At 43.5% G+C, this 15,256-nt stretch overlaps 1 protein-coding gene across 1 annotated transcript in view; it reads left to right on the top strand.

Annotated features, from left to right (window-relative positions):
* The window catches only part of LOC119461456 (nascent polypeptide-associated complex subunit alpha, muscle-specific form-like), a 73,464-nt gene that overhangs the window by 2,035 nt on the left and 56,173 nt on the right, over window positions 1-15,256 (top strand). Inside the window, exons 2-7 of the mRNA XM_049660640.1 lie at window positions 4,136-4,229; window positions 4,794-4,878; window positions 8,802-8,876; window positions 10,874-10,927; window positions 11,005-11,074; window positions 12,164-12,239. Coding sequence (XP_049516597.1) covers window positions 4,825-4,878; window positions 8,802-8,876; window positions 10,874-10,927; window positions 11,005-11,074; window positions 12,164-12,239 — 329 coding nt within the window. The 5' untranslated portion in view covers window positions 4,136-4,229; window positions 4,794-4,824. The remainder of the gene's footprint in view (window positions 1-4,135; window positions 4,230-4,793; window positions 4,879-8,801; window positions 8,877-10,873; window positions 10,928-11,004; window positions 11,075-12,163; window positions 12,240-15,256) is intronic.

Here is a 15,256-nt window from a genome sequence, read left to right as displayed (position 1 = left end):
TCATTAGCATAATTTGCATGTGTGTGTGCAAAATATGCCAAAAGTTTGGGGGAAAAAATTAGCTTGTGTCAAACTTTGTGCCAAAATACGTTGCAAACCACTGTAGTATGGAAAACCGCATTATATTAACACACTGTTTTCATTGTGATTTAAGGCCATGGCAGCCGCATTTCGATGGGGGCGAAATGCGAAAACACCCGTGTACTTAGATTTAGGTGCACGTTAAAGAACCCCAGGTGGTCCAATTTATTCCAGAGTCCCCCACTACTGCGTTCCTCATAATCAGATTGTGGTTTTGGCACGTAAAACCCCATAATATAATATATTGTGATTTAAAAAAAATACCCCTGTCACACAGCATGTGTAGTGTCATTCGCAGCGAATGAGATTACGTGTTTATGCCATTTTTGTTGCTTCTACACGGGCATAGTAAATGACATTCACAGCTAATGGCATTCGCCCATTGAATAAGTTTCCCAAACTCATTCACGCGCGACTTGTGTAATCTCGACAACAGTGGCTTGGCAAAAAATTACAAAATCGTTAAGTTAAAATGAAATGTAATTCATTTTCAAATAACCATCCAATATTTACCATTGTATTGCTAACATTATAGTGAAAATATGTAAACAAGAGGCACGATTTGTAAGGTTTCGTTATTATAGCAGCCTGCCGATAAACATTGCCATCAATTGCGAATGCCATTTTACCCGTGTAGACTGGGAACGCAAGACTGCAATGACATTCAGTATGAACCGCAAATGACATTACATGTACCGTGTGACAGGGGTATTAGTCACACGTGTGACTTTATCGATCCTTCAATTCCACTCGTGAATTGGCCATTGGCCTTTGCATCATGAAACACCAAGTATAATTTTCTTACTAGTGTCTGTTTACATGTATTATTTTGGGCATTTAGAATTATTCTGTATGAAGAGAGGGCTATCGAACCATGGATGTTGCTGATTTATGATTTAAAAAACACATTTTGTCATGGTTACAAACTCTACTGGGAATTTCTTGGCTCTAGTTGATCTTTCGAGCTTCCTGTGAATCACATGCCTTGTTTACTTTTGGACATAAGTAGTACCCTCGATAAAATTGAATAAAATATATTTGCACATAATAGTCAGCAGGCTTTTAATTAATATCAAGGAAAAAAGAACTCTAGTCTAGATTAGGTATGAAAGTAATTCTTGGCTATTTTATAGTCCATTGTCAAGAGTGTGCTAACGAATGTTTTTTGAAAGCTGTACAGGATAACATTGATATGTCACACAATGTGCGAGTTTTCATGCTCTCCACCTGAAATGCTTGTTGTATCATTATTACATGCAACAGGATGATGCTAAATATGAGCTACATCGAACAGAGCATAAGACTGAAGTGAAATCATTTATAAATGCCAAAAATAATGGACCAGATGCCCTGCGGCACGCCAAACAATAAATCAGGTCATGTTGAAATGTCATTTAGAACAAGATACTGCCCATATACAAGGTGATTGCTAATTGATCCAATAATATTGTCTCGGTCAATCATAAGGTTCTTGAGGCCCAGGATTTCTGCGGGGGAGTTTGTGATATGTCAAACCTTTGTGGTATGAAACACGTTGCTGTTTTGAACATTGATGTCTTTACATGCATTTTCTTTTTGCTACTACGAACTTTAAACGGACACTAAAGAGAAACACTAAATCCGTTTTGACTGATAGAACATTCTTTCAAAACTATATCTTTGCTAATTTCGCAACGAGAGGTTGATTATATAAAAGAAAATGAAAGTCAGTTTTATTCTTCAAATTTCATGCCAAAACCCCAGCACCTGTATGTCAGTGTGTTGTCACTGATTTCAAAATATCTTTTTGTATTTGTGTTTGTATTTGTGTTTGTATTTGTGTCGTTCTAGCACAGTAAACATTGTTGAAACTTGCTAAATGCAGTCTTTGGCTATGTTGGAATGCAAGGTAGTCCATCTTTGCCCAATAAAAATTAACTGGGCCTGAACAGACGTTAACATCCATGATGTCACGGCAAACAAGTGCAGGAACTTCAAGGTAGCGTCGCCAGCAGTCTTTTCTTCTCAGCCTCTCCTCATGTTACGAGTGAGTTTTTAGGTATTGGAGAAAGGTAATTTACTAATACAGCTCGATTTATTTTTTCTGTTTAGTGTCCCTTTAAGAACAATTACGAAAGGAGGTTTGGCACATATCGAAGTGATATTATGAACAAAATTAGTAAGGTCTGTCTGTGTACAGTTAACTTCAGTGAAAGCTGGGCAGGATCAATCAGACGAAAGTGTTAAGAAAAGTTTCAAAAGATGAGAAATATGTTTTGAAAAATTTGGTGCTTGGCTTCTTTTTTTTAGTAACCTCTTTATGTGAAATGAAAGATATGGATGCTATTATCTTTGCAAAGATCACTTTGTAGGCACTTGTCCACCTTATCATTTTGCTTGGTCACATTTACAATTTGTACAAAGAATCTTGTGTTCAGTTTAGAATATCTGAAAGTTTGCTGCTTTCAGTGTTTGTGTGTTTTGCACTGCAAGATCTAAAAGGCCATTGCTGAGAATGGGTGATAACTTAAAGTGCTACAGTAGCATAGTAAACTAAATCTAAAGGGGCAGCTCTTGCAGCCAATTCAATGGCCAGAACCTTTTAGGGCTAATTTCATATGATGGGATGGATTGCTTAGTCTGCAGACGAATGTGACATAACTAAGCTACAATGAATCGTGCTGCTAGCACCTCTCCAGCAGCTTGCTTGTGTGAAGCATGATTGGCGGCAGTGAGCGTTGTCATGCTCGTCCGCAAAGTAAACCGGTGATCCGTCTCGTCATGTTAATCCAGCTCTAGGGTTTTGGCTTGTTTTCTTCTTATTACATGATTCAGTAATGCATTCCTTCAACCTTGATTGCACTGGATCATATGCCTCAAAATAATTTTATGCTTTGACGGAAGGGCGAGATAAGCTGGCTGAACCTTTTCTATATATGCGTCGTTGTTTGAGTGGTTGCTTTCTGCCGAACCAACAAAAATTTAACTTTAGAGTGTGGTCCTGCCTCTGAAATAATGTACATGACAATGAAACCTTGCATATCTCAGCAAATCAAGTAGACCAAATGATTTTTCATGCTGTCAACACAAACTTTAAAAGGTACAGACCCTGTGAAGCTGCTGCTTGTGGTTTTTGTGTGTTCTCCTGACAACTGTGTGTTCGTATGTTTGTTTTTTCGTATTTCATATGTACGTTTGTTTCATATTGCCTTTGTCCAATTTGTTCTGTTTATTTGGTCCTGTGCATCAAATGTGCCCATTCCAAACCAATTAAGGTGTCCTCTATATGTAGTCATTAGTTTTTTTAGCTTTCTTGCATACTGCAAGTTAATAAATGCCGACCAAAAAGCATTGCCCAGCACTAGGTTTTGAAAAAAAAAAGTAATTAGCAAATTTTAGGAGCATTAGAGTCGTTTGTATTCACTGTCATTCTCTCCTCAACACATGCTGTCACTGTGGTGCGACTAGTTCCTCCAAGTGCTCTAGGACAGCACAAGATTGATTAGGGTTCAGCCTGTGACAGCTGTTCAGCACATGTAATGACATCACTCTTTAATAGAGAAATGGAGACAGACCTATGAAAGCATGTGCAGTCTTGTGCCAAGTTGTTTTATTTGGCCGAGAGAATTGTGTCTGTGCACACTGTTCACAGTGTATTCATGCTGTTTATTTCCAAGCCATGCAACGTGCTAAGAAAACGAACTAGATCGGGGCAACAGACTGGTCTATTTATTTACGTAGCTTTACAAAACTATCAAACTGAATTGAGCAGTGTGCTTTGGCGCAGTAAAGCTGATCCTATCTTTTACAATGTCCAAGATGAATGTTACATGATTTCAATAAAATTAGTTGTTGGTCAGTAGCAACCTGGAAACTATCAAACTGAATTGAGCAGTGTGCTTTGGCGCAGTAAAGCTGATCCTATCTTTTACAATGTCCAAGATGAATGTTACATGATTTCAATAAAATTAGTTGTTGGTCAGTAGCAACCTGGAAAAAAAAAAGACTTCCAGCATTCTGTTGCTATCTTTTTTTTTTTCTACTTTTCAATTCATGCTTTTCTGCATACTTGCAGCTGGCATTTACAGGATGTGTTAACCACGAAAAGCTTGGTGTCAATGTGGCTGACCATACCACCATGGGGTGGTAACTGCCGACAGGGACCTCAGGTAAGGCCGTTACACATTATGATGACCACACCTGATTGAAATATAATATGATAAATAGGCTCTTTTTCATGCCTTCATGTGCAATCTCATTTGTAATTAAAAAAAAATATTGCTGTGGTTTGTAGCGGCTCGAGGTGGCGTTTGGGCCAAGAATCCACCAAGCCCATCGATGAGTACATCCGGTAGTAGGAAATAGGAAACTGGATTTAATTTACATTATGTACACTGGCCCCTGGTATGGAAGCCCACTCCTTCAGGAGCATATTCAACGTCTGAGTTCGTATCAGGTCAACACCTCCCCCACTGCACCACCGGTCTCTTCGATGGGCTTGGTGGATTCTTGGCCCAAACGCCACCTCGAGCCGCAACAGGTGCAAGAACGTTTTATCCTAGTCTGAGCTTTCATTTTGCATTAATTTTCATCATTTAAAATTTTCTTATATAACAATAATTTTGGGCATTTCTTGCAGTACCTTGTGCACTCTGTATATGCTAAGGACAAGTATGCTGCTAGTTCCTGAACATGTGAAAATGACTACTATGTTCAACTTTCCCATCATGCAGTGGTCTCTGACACGGCCCAGGCACCTTCGGGATGAAGTATATCAAAGCCACTACAGTTCCCCAGGAAATCCAAGTGTGGTTTCAGGTAGGCTTGGCACCGACACATTTCCTATGGGCTTGTAGACCTGAAATGGCTGTGATCATTGGCTTTATGTACTTGTTTTTGACTGCTTATAACATTTGATGTCTTGTGATACCACTTACATGAAAACTGCCTGCTTGCACCTTCCAATGTTGAAGTCTGAATGGCTGAACCGACTGTCCCCTTCAAGGGCCCAATAATTCTGTCCATTGAGAATTTAGTTTCACCACATTTCTTGCATCTTCCGAATTATTATACTGCACCAGGACAGATTAAGTATTTCGAATTCTTCAGTGAGTTTACAAAATCTGTACTCCATCTGCGAACCCTGAGCTCTCTACAGGGACAAAATAAATTTTTTGTCCATGCATACTTATAAAGCACCAATCGAAGCACTTAACACATTCACTGCAGCGGGGATCACGGGAGGGTCATAGCAGTTATTTTCCTTGTGCGGCAGTGCCAGGCTTTCTTCCAGTTTGCAAGCGACAGCTTTTCAAGAAGTCAGCGGAAAAAAAATTCTTGTTGGTTCTGATCTGATGCATCATGTGCCATCTGTCTGCGCCTTGAAGTTTCAAACAACCCCCTGGTGACTCACTCGTAGGTCATGACTAGAGACCGGATTTTAGGCAAATGCCTTTTTTGTTCCTTGCTCTCCTATCACCCCACTTTGATATATGAGCATGAATTAGACGTTAAGGAGGGCCTTTATAGTGTTTGTATAGTGCCTATAAATGCCTATTTTGGCGTTTGTGCCTAAATGCCTATTTTAGATATCGGCGTCTATATGAACACGATTTAGCCTCAAGTTTCGCTTTCGAGTGCAGTTAGAGATCGTTATTCATGTTATCGGGCAACATTGTTCGGAACTCTATGGGGTTCAACCAAGTCCTCTAGTTCAACCAAGTCCCGGAAAACAACAGCTAGCAGCAGTGAAATGGGACGCACCAGCTACTATACGCCGCCGCGCTGACATGGCGCAAGCGGTTGGCGAATGCGAAACCACGGAGGGCCGTCAGGGGAAAGGAGAGTAAAGAGCAAATGAAGAAAGAAAAATGTGATGTGCACGAGGCTTATTGTTTTGTTTGTAATTTACTTTGTAAGGTGTTCACCGCCATCGAGCGTTCCTTCTCAGCGTACAAGATGCCAAGTGACAAGAGGCACATTATTGAATCCAAAAATCTGGAGATGGTGGTAGTTTGCTATTGTTTCCACAATCTTCACAGTGATTCTTAGACAACGTTCCATGTGCTCTCCATACACATTTCTTCAAACATGTGCACTTCAAATGGGCGCAAGTGTATTTGGCAGTGTTGGGACGTGTTGCCTGTACTGTACAATTCGGAAGTCATTGTATATGAGAAAATTGCCAGAGTTGGACATAAGAGTCCTAATGTAAGAACATGTTAATCTCTTAATAAATCGTAGTCTCTCTTGCATTTATTATTTGTCTGTTTTTGGTGTACCTTAATTTAATTGCGTAAGGCAGACAAAGTAGCGCTTTTTTTAACCAGTAGTCCCAGCTTTCAAGTATTCTTTAGTACAGTGGCCATTGAACATGACTATGAGCAGTGTGCTTGTTGAATTAAGCCAATTGATCATCATTAGTGCAGCCGTTTTATGGGACAATTGCACGGCTATGTTAACGGTTGGCGCATTTGTGCCATCATAAACAATAACATTTTTTGTTTTCCTGTCGTAGATACAGGTCACGCACGTCTTCGTTTGAAATTATATGCATTTATGTAAAATTTATTGTGCCTAAATTTACGACGTTGGAGGCCTAAAATGTTGTTTTGCCTGCCTATTTTTGGCGCCTAAAACGCGCTTTTTTCATGCCTAAAGATCCGGCCTCTAGTCATGACGCACCAGAGGAATATGACAAGTGACCCACCATTGGGTAACTTCGTACAGGGATCAAGACTACGAAAGGTGCTGCTGCAGTGAATGTGTTAAAAGATACGCTTGATGTAAACATTGTAAGAAAAAAAATTTATGAAGTTAACCCTCTACATGATGACACCAAGAGCAAACAAGAGAAACTTCTTTCAATAAACATTTTGCACATATTATTCACATTTGCAGCAAAGGTTCAGTCAGAACTGCCTCTTAAACGTCATTATTATTATTATTATTATTATTATTATTATTATTATTATTATTATTATTATTATTATTATTATATTATTATTATTATTAGGGCTTTTGCTTTTGATGTAGGATCTTGGCAGGCACAATCGTGCACACAGTGTCTGAGGGGGAACTCCACTAAGCACAATCCAGTGTGAGTTCTTGGTATCTTTGTATAGATTGTATTTCACATGGGTTACCTCTTCCCTTTGCCTGCAAATGGCATTATTGTGCTGTAGAGGAGTTAGTTAGCATTCATTTCGTTTTACCACTGCTGTCACTTTGTCTTGCTTCCTTTCCTGCCTCTCTTCCCTGGCAGCAAAGGGCAACAGTGAGGAGGTAATGTGTGATGTGTAGATCACACACGCGTACACACAGAGAGAACGAGAGCCTGCCGGGATATGGGGGGATGCCAACGGCACTCTGCCTCGGCACATCGAGCCCCGCGGTTGGCGCATGCCTGCCCATCAACCACGGTCTGGTACGAGCTCGAGGAAACAATAGACAACCACGTGTACACTTGGACAGCATTTATTACGACTGCAACTAACACTTCGAGCAATCCAGCTAGCTATAGTTGACTTCACTGAGGATTTCCTCGAAGAGAATAATACACTAGGTAAAGAAGGGCTTCCGACTCACCAACTGGGGGATACGGCATAGAGCACTGCACGGGCTCGGGCTTACCCGAAAGCCCGGGCCCGGCCCGGCTCGTGGGCCGGGCCGGGCTGGGTAGAGCAGTTTTTTCACGGGCTCGGGCCGGGCTCGGGCACGGCGTGTGCTTTTTGACCCGGGGCCGGGCTCGGGTTTTTTGACGCGGGCCCGGGCCGGGCTCGGGCTTTCTGGTGGTGCGCATGTAACGTGCAGCGAGTTATTCTCGGGCCTCTCAACTCTGAAAAACATGTATTTTTCAGTCTCGGACCGGTTTCGAGCCGAGCTCGGGCCGGGCTCGGGCCTAAGGTAAAGGGGTGGCGGGCCGGGCCGGGCGGGTAACGTAGACTATTTCCGGGCTTGAGCCGGGCCCGGGTCTCGCCATAAAAGTTTTGATCGGGCTCGGGCGGGCCGCCCAATGTAAAAACGGGCCCGGGCCGGGCCCGGGCTGCAAAAATCGGCCCGTGCAGTGCTCTAATACGGCAGGCCGCAGCGATTGCCGCGGCAAGAACGCGGTTGACTAATCACGTGCGGGAATACGGGAGCGGCGACGGAGCCTTCTGCTATCACCGCTTGCTGGTGACCATAGAGACTCTGGCAATGTTCTTTATTGACTGTGATCTCCCTTGGCCGCTTCCATCCCTGTGAGCAGTTCAGCTCAGGAGACCTAAACCCCAAAATATCATTTTTTTTTCACTACTGTATATGGTTGAGTCATAAACCGTCAGCATAACTGTTTTTTATGAAACCTGAATCGCTCTGATTGCACCTCTGATGATCTGGAAGTGCAACTGGTTGCCTGCGGCTGTGATCTTGTTTTCATTTTGGCTCACTGGACGTGGTTATGTGTGCTCATTTCGTACTACAGAGCAGTCCACTTAGTGATGTAAAGATATGTAGCACATCTAAAATATGTGCTGCTGTAGCCAACACGAAGCAAGTGTGGAGGAAGGCTACAATGTGAGCTGTAAATCTTAAATGTGAAGGATATGCGGTAATATTTTACGCATAGTCTAATTAGATCACACAGTATTATTTGCTGTTTAGAATGACCATTGCAGCTATTGAATGAAACTTATTTTCGTAGCTCACTTTTTTATATTTATCTTTTTTTGTTTTCTCTCTCTCTCTCTCTCTATTTATAGGGGGAACTGGAGAGCAGAGGAATTGACACTGTGTACTCTCACACTGTAATGAGCCTGCTTCTGCATCCTGAAAAAGTGAGCAGTTTTTCCAACAAAGGTGCTCAGTTGGCATCTTCAAGTTGTATTGAAATGACATTCTTTTTACCTTCCGTTTTTTGCATTAAGGGAAGGTCCTGGACCTCAAAAAATTTACTTGATCTTGTATAATATCAAATGTTTGTACCCCTCCCCTTATGTAATATCCCCAAAATCGTGGTCTTTAAAGAAAATAAGCCAAACTGAAACCCAGAAGATAAAATGTCACAGTTTCGCCCTAAGGGCGAAGCAATGAATGCGATAGCAACACAGCAATGTCATACGAAGTAAGGTGAGCGGCTTTGGTAGCAATATGAATTGTAGTAAACATGAGCTGATTAAGTAAGCAGGTGTGCTGCGGCGTAAGTAGACCGACATGAAGAGAGACTCGATGACCACGAGAAGGCGCGTGTGAAACGGTGGTGTTGATGAGAAGCGCTTCCCGTGGGCAGCGCGTGCGAAGGGACACACCTGTAGCGCTGCACTGCCGACCCGGGCAGCATTGCATGTGTAGCGTGCGTTGGAAAATGTGGCCCGACTATTACTAACTGATTGAACAAGCGTGGTGTGAGCGCGCACAAACAAACATGAATAGATCACACTGAATAACTGCAGACAACGACTGTCAAAACGCTGGCAGCAAGCGCATACGCCGCAGCAACGGGCGAAGGTACGTGCGGTCTATCGCTTCAACGGAAACTGAGCGGCGAATGCACGGCGCATAAAGGTCAGAGCCTGTGGGAGATAAGCGACGGTGCGAGCGAGCGACGAGCGCGGTTGTTGGCAGAGTAGAAGTGCGCCCCCCCCCCCCCCACCCCCGCTCCCTCCGGCGCTGGCTTCCCGCTTCCTTGCTTGCGCGTGGGAGATTGAGTGCGTTCGCTCTCCGTGATAGCGCGCGTCCCCGCACGCTTCCGCTCGGGCATACGGCGCGCGGCGAAGATTTTATCTATAGGGAACCTCACGGCGACGGCAGAAATCCGGTTGAAGTGTCCATATAATTGCTATCGCAATAATACTGGTAAGCTTTAGTGTGTTGGAAACAGTTTAATGTCTTTTCTACAAACCAGTTTTGACTTGTTTCCCAGGAGGTGCCTAGGTATCGTCGCATCATGACACTGAATGTGGTCATGTGGGAGCAAGACGTCGCAACATTTTGACACTCGCTACGGGGCTTGCTCGATCATCTGCTGTGCTGCTACTTACTGCATTCCTCAATGTAGCAGCATGACAGACCACCAAGAGAGCTGGACCTAGGGCCAAAACATCACATCTTGCTCCCACGCGACCACCTTGTGTGTCCCGACGGCATTACACACACTCCTGAAAAACGAAACCGAAACTGGTTCATAGCAAAGCTGTTACAGTAAATTATCTAAGGCACTCTAAAGCTTGCCAGTATTATTTATTGGGTTTAGATGTCTGAGACCTTCATTTACTGCAAAAAAGAAAAATGAAAATTCAAAACGTGTTGTAAGCACTAGTGGATTATACAGTAATTTTAATCTTTGTTTTGACATGTCCTGCATGTAGGAACTCTTCTTCTTTCTTTTTTTTTTATTCTGTGTCACCAGACAAGTGTTTGTTCCCTGCGCCCTTTATGTATAAAATGAAGCCACCAGTCACATGGTTGATGCTTTAAGGAAAAACTTGCTGCAGGGAAAAGTTGTCTTGCAGCAGGTTCTGTGATTTACATGTATGTACTAAAGGCAAAAATCTACACGTGCTGAGACTTAGGTTTACATTGAAGCACACCAAGTGGATAGAATCTGGAGCTCATCCACTATGGTGTTCCTCATAGACCAGGTGCAACTTTTTGATGTTTAATCCTAATTTAAAATAATCATTCACTAATGTATGCAACTGAGCACTGAAGCTTTTTAGCTATGTCATACATCCTAATTATTGCTTAATGGCGAAATTTATCATGAGGTTTTCTATGGCTTGTTGACTGTAGCAGTTATTAGCATGCTAACAATATTGTCTCTAAACATGTCCAGGAATTAGGAAACCGTGTTGCTGCAGTGGAGTGCCTAAGGTCAGCCACAGAGCAGGTAGGCAGTGCTGTCTCTCTAAATTATCCATTAACCCCTGGGTAGAAAATCTACAAGCTCATGAACTTGTTTTGCAGAAGGCTGGCCTTGAAACACTGGTGGATGAGCTCTGCAGACGCCTGAACAACCACTTGAACCCCGAGTCTGGTAAGCACATTCTTCATGTTTGATACAGCACAACTATAGTCAATGACAGGTCAAATGACCTGTTTGTGCTGTGAGCGGTTTTCTTCATCCCCTACACTGCAGTTTTGCCTCTTCACGCGTGTGGTGCACTCATTGAGGCTGAACAGTCCAGGGCACCTTGCCTTTGTGTCAATGACATCTGTAAGGGAACTGTTTCCCTAAGTATGGAAATGTCAATGTCAGGTGCATCATGCTTTGTTTGGAAGGTGCCTCTCCAGCAGTCCAGGGCACCTTGCCTTTGTGTCAATGACATCTGTAAGGGAACTGTTTCCCTAAGTATGGAAATGTCAATGTCAGGTGCATCACGCTTTGTTTGGAAGGTGCCTCTCCAGCATTGACTTGTAACTGACTCTAGCCATCATGTTTATTTTTGCTGTATTTACCATACTCTGAACTTTGCTTTTTAAAATTTTATTTGGGCATGCTGGAAAGTGATCAGTTATATTTGAGAAGTACATATGGGAACAATTGAGAAGATTTTGCTAGTGTTTCAAGACACTATTGCTTTTCACCATAACTGTAAATGCTAGCATCATGCATGGTTCATTTTGAACGTGTAACACAGCACAAGTGAACAGAGACAAAAGGCAGAATAAACAACATGGCACTGCCTACCTTTTGTCCTTGTTTATATGCGATGTGTTACACGTTCAAAATGAATCCTAACCACTTGCTCATCTTGCCATCTTGGTTTACCATGCATGTTTGTAGAGTGTTGTCCTTGTGTCAAAAAAAAAAGTTCATAGTTGTCATTAGTAATTGTGCAGTGATGTGATTGCTGCGCCAGTTGTGTCAAGTGGTTGGGCTCGCTACATCTTGCAACATTTAGGCAAAATTCGAATATTTCACACCTAACCTTTGCCAAGGGGTCATTTTGCCAGTATTCAGGGGAAAAAAAGCTTGAATTTGGCTGTTCAGTTTCTCATGACCGTACTGCCATTTAGTGTGCATTAATTGCTAGTGTGCTTACAGCAGTGCATTTATTGCTGAAATAGGAAACAGTTTCCATGTTTGGATTTATTCTTTTGGGGATCTTCGTTTTGCTTTCAGAGGCAGAAGAAGCTGCTGCAGCTGCACCAGTGGAGGAACCTCTGAAGCGTAGGTCTCCAAAGGAACTTGCACAAATGTGAGTGTCTCTTCTGAATGGAATGCTTCTGTTTAAAGTTTAAGTACTTGATATGAGCGTATGATATTCTTTTTTTTTTTATCAGGTCGTTTATAGCTGAATAAATGGGTTTAGTGTTGTCATCTTGCATCGTGCATTCTTTTAACAAGTGCCATGCATTTGGTGCCAGCTTGCAAGTCTCTTCTCTGTTGTCAAGCAATCTTAGCTGTAGTTTCTGTAGTTATTCAAGCAGGTTCTTAATGAAAGTATTATTGAGTTCAGGATACTTTGTGTCTGCAGAATTTCACTGAGTGACCTTTGGAGCACTGGAATTTTTTTGTATGATAACTACGCAGTGACATAACAAGGGGTGCTTCACTTCTTGCCTGTCTTCATATTGATTGCCAAAACATTTTTTCCATTAATGGAGCTCATCATGTGATGAACAGTAAGTATGTAACCAATGTGACCTGGATACAGGTGTCTGTTTGCAAGGTATTATTGTCACTGTTGTGATCCTATACATTGCAGTGACCTTTCATTTCTTTTCACGAGCTGCCCTATTGAAAATGACTTACAAATAGGTTTGTGTGCATTAAATGATGTAAAGATTTTCATTAGTCATTTTCCTATCCAAATTAATTTTCTGTGATGAGAAGTCTATTTCATATTCAATTTTATGTTTGAACCCATCGCTTCTGAATATTGATACTTGGTTCAATTATACAAGCTTGCTATTTGCGGACCCATAAAAACAAGGGCTGTCATTTCACTGTAGCAAAGACTGTGGGGGGGGGGCTGTACTATATTGTGAAGGCTTTAGCATGTTGAACTCTTTCCCCTGTGTTCATGTTTCCAAAGCATTATTTCTACTTTCAATCTTGATCATGGGAGCACAATTCGTTAACCATTCTCACTTATCTTTGAATTGATTTGGCGGGTATAAGTGTGGCAGAGGGCTTATGTTAAAAGTATACTGACACAACCTTTTTGTCCTCTTCGTTATTGAGCCTTTACTGTTTTAGCAATATTTCGTCAACACATTTGCATGAGTATGGGTGCAAGTGCACCATTCAAAATGAAAACCGATGTTGGCAGCTTCAAAGGAGTGCTAGTGAAAAAGAAGATTGATAAAGTGTGCCTGGTTATGCATGACTGGCTGAGAACAAACATGATGTGGTGTGGTACTTGCGGCTTGTCATACAAAGAAATGGAGGCGTTGATGGAAAGTATTGCAATTTCCTTTGTTGAGAAACACAGTGGGTAGCAAAATGAACAGCAATTATTTTTTTAAAATGATCATTTTCTAATAGACGTGTAAAGTATTATGCCATTAAAGGGGCCCTGAACCATCCCTCGGGCTTGGTGAAAGAACACAGTCTGCGGATAGCATACAGTCAAACCTCGTTAATACGTAGTTGGCCGGGAACGACGTTTAGGTACGCACTAAACGATGTACGAATTAACCGCCGATGCCAGTTTAGCGGCTACTTACAGACCGCCAAAGAACTACGTCACGATGCTCTCAAACACACATACACTCAGACAGGCTTTATTTGCGGGTAGGCTGCAAAAAATCGGTGATCTTCACTTGCCGCCGTAGTGGCTTTTCCGCGACATCTTAGAACTCGAAAAGGTCACGAGCCATTTGTCCATGAGTCCCCGCTTACTAACTAGAGTTAAACTTGCTTATACTGAACCTCCATATAACGAATTCCTGGATATAACAAAGTTTTTCTATTCCCCGCCGTTACTCCATAGAAGCACATGTATTTGAGACCTCTATGTAACGAAGTGGCAGCGGGAGACCCCCTCGATATAACGAATTTCCCCCACCAACAACCTAGAGATTTCGCCCCAAATTTTGTCATTTTTGCGCGAGCAGCAACCGGAAGCACCTTCTCCGCCGCGACGGAATGCGAAGCAAGCGCACGTGTGCGTGCGTGCATGTGCGAGGCGGGCCTGCATCCCTCAACCCAGCGATCTTGCCGCTGCGCGTGTGACCTTTCCCCCTCCCTGCCGCTGGCTGCAGCTGGCATAGCCCGCCAAGCCGGCACTCTCTCCTTTTCCAGTTGATGTTGACGACGCGCTGGTGCATGCTGTGACACATCACACTCGTTGAGCGCGGACACGCGCTGTTAAACGCTGGCGGCATGTGGAAGCGCCGCTGGAGAAGCGAGCAAAGTGACCTTCGTGCTGTTGTCTATTGCTTCAACGCAAACTGAGCGCCGAGAACACACAGCACGCACAAAGCTACGAGCCACCGACGCACCTACACTGACTCTGCCCCAATGCAGATCGCTTTCAACATACGGCCCGCACGACCGCGCGCAGTCCGCAGTTGATGCCAGAGTACAGTACAACGCCGCCCCGCTATCCCTCCCCCCTCGCTCCCTCGCCGGTGCGTCGAGCGCAACGGAAGAAGGCGCGCTGCCTCCCTGCTTTTCTTTCTTGCGCGCGCGAGATTTAGACGCGGTCGTCGGCTCCCCTCGCACGTTTTCACTCGCGCATACAGCATACGGCGCGCGGCGACTGCGTTATCTCCCTTGGACTTTATACGGAATATCTATGAGCCAAAACCAATTTTAGGGCCACAACACGTCATAGACACCATCTTTAGATAGCAAATACGGATCTCAAGGGCCATACTTTTGCTGGCGGAAACCGAAAATACGTCATAGTTGTCGCCCCCGGCACTTTGGGCGGCCAATGCCACCGTCAAGCCACCAAGGCAAGCGGCATGAAAAGTCAAAATGGCCGCTCGGGCCGGCGCGGGGTGGCAGTTCGCAACGTATGATGCGGGAACGGTCCCACAGTTGCGACGCAACAGCGGGGTTACCAATGCATTGGGTTCTATGGGAGCTGTGCCGGGACCGGCCGAAAACGACGTAACAGCCGGGAAAACGCAGCCCCCGGGAATGTAACAGCGGGGTTCTACTGTAACACTATACGACGCTACGACGTCATCGTGACGCTCGCTCTTCGTTTCCGATGCCTCGCGCTTGTGCGAAACGGCACGCGTCCACGCATCCGGTACC

Source organism: Dermacentor silvarum, chromosome 1 (genome assembly GCF_013339745.2).
Source record: "Dermacentor silvarum isolate Dsil-2018 chromosome 1, BIME_Dsil_1.4, whole genome shotgun sequence".
In the NCBI taxonomy this organism is placed as follows: Eukaryota; Metazoa; Arthropoda; class Arachnida; order Ixodida; family Ixodidae; genus Dermacentor; species Dermacentor silvarum.
This window is presented reverse-complemented; position numbering and strand designations above follow the sequence as displayed.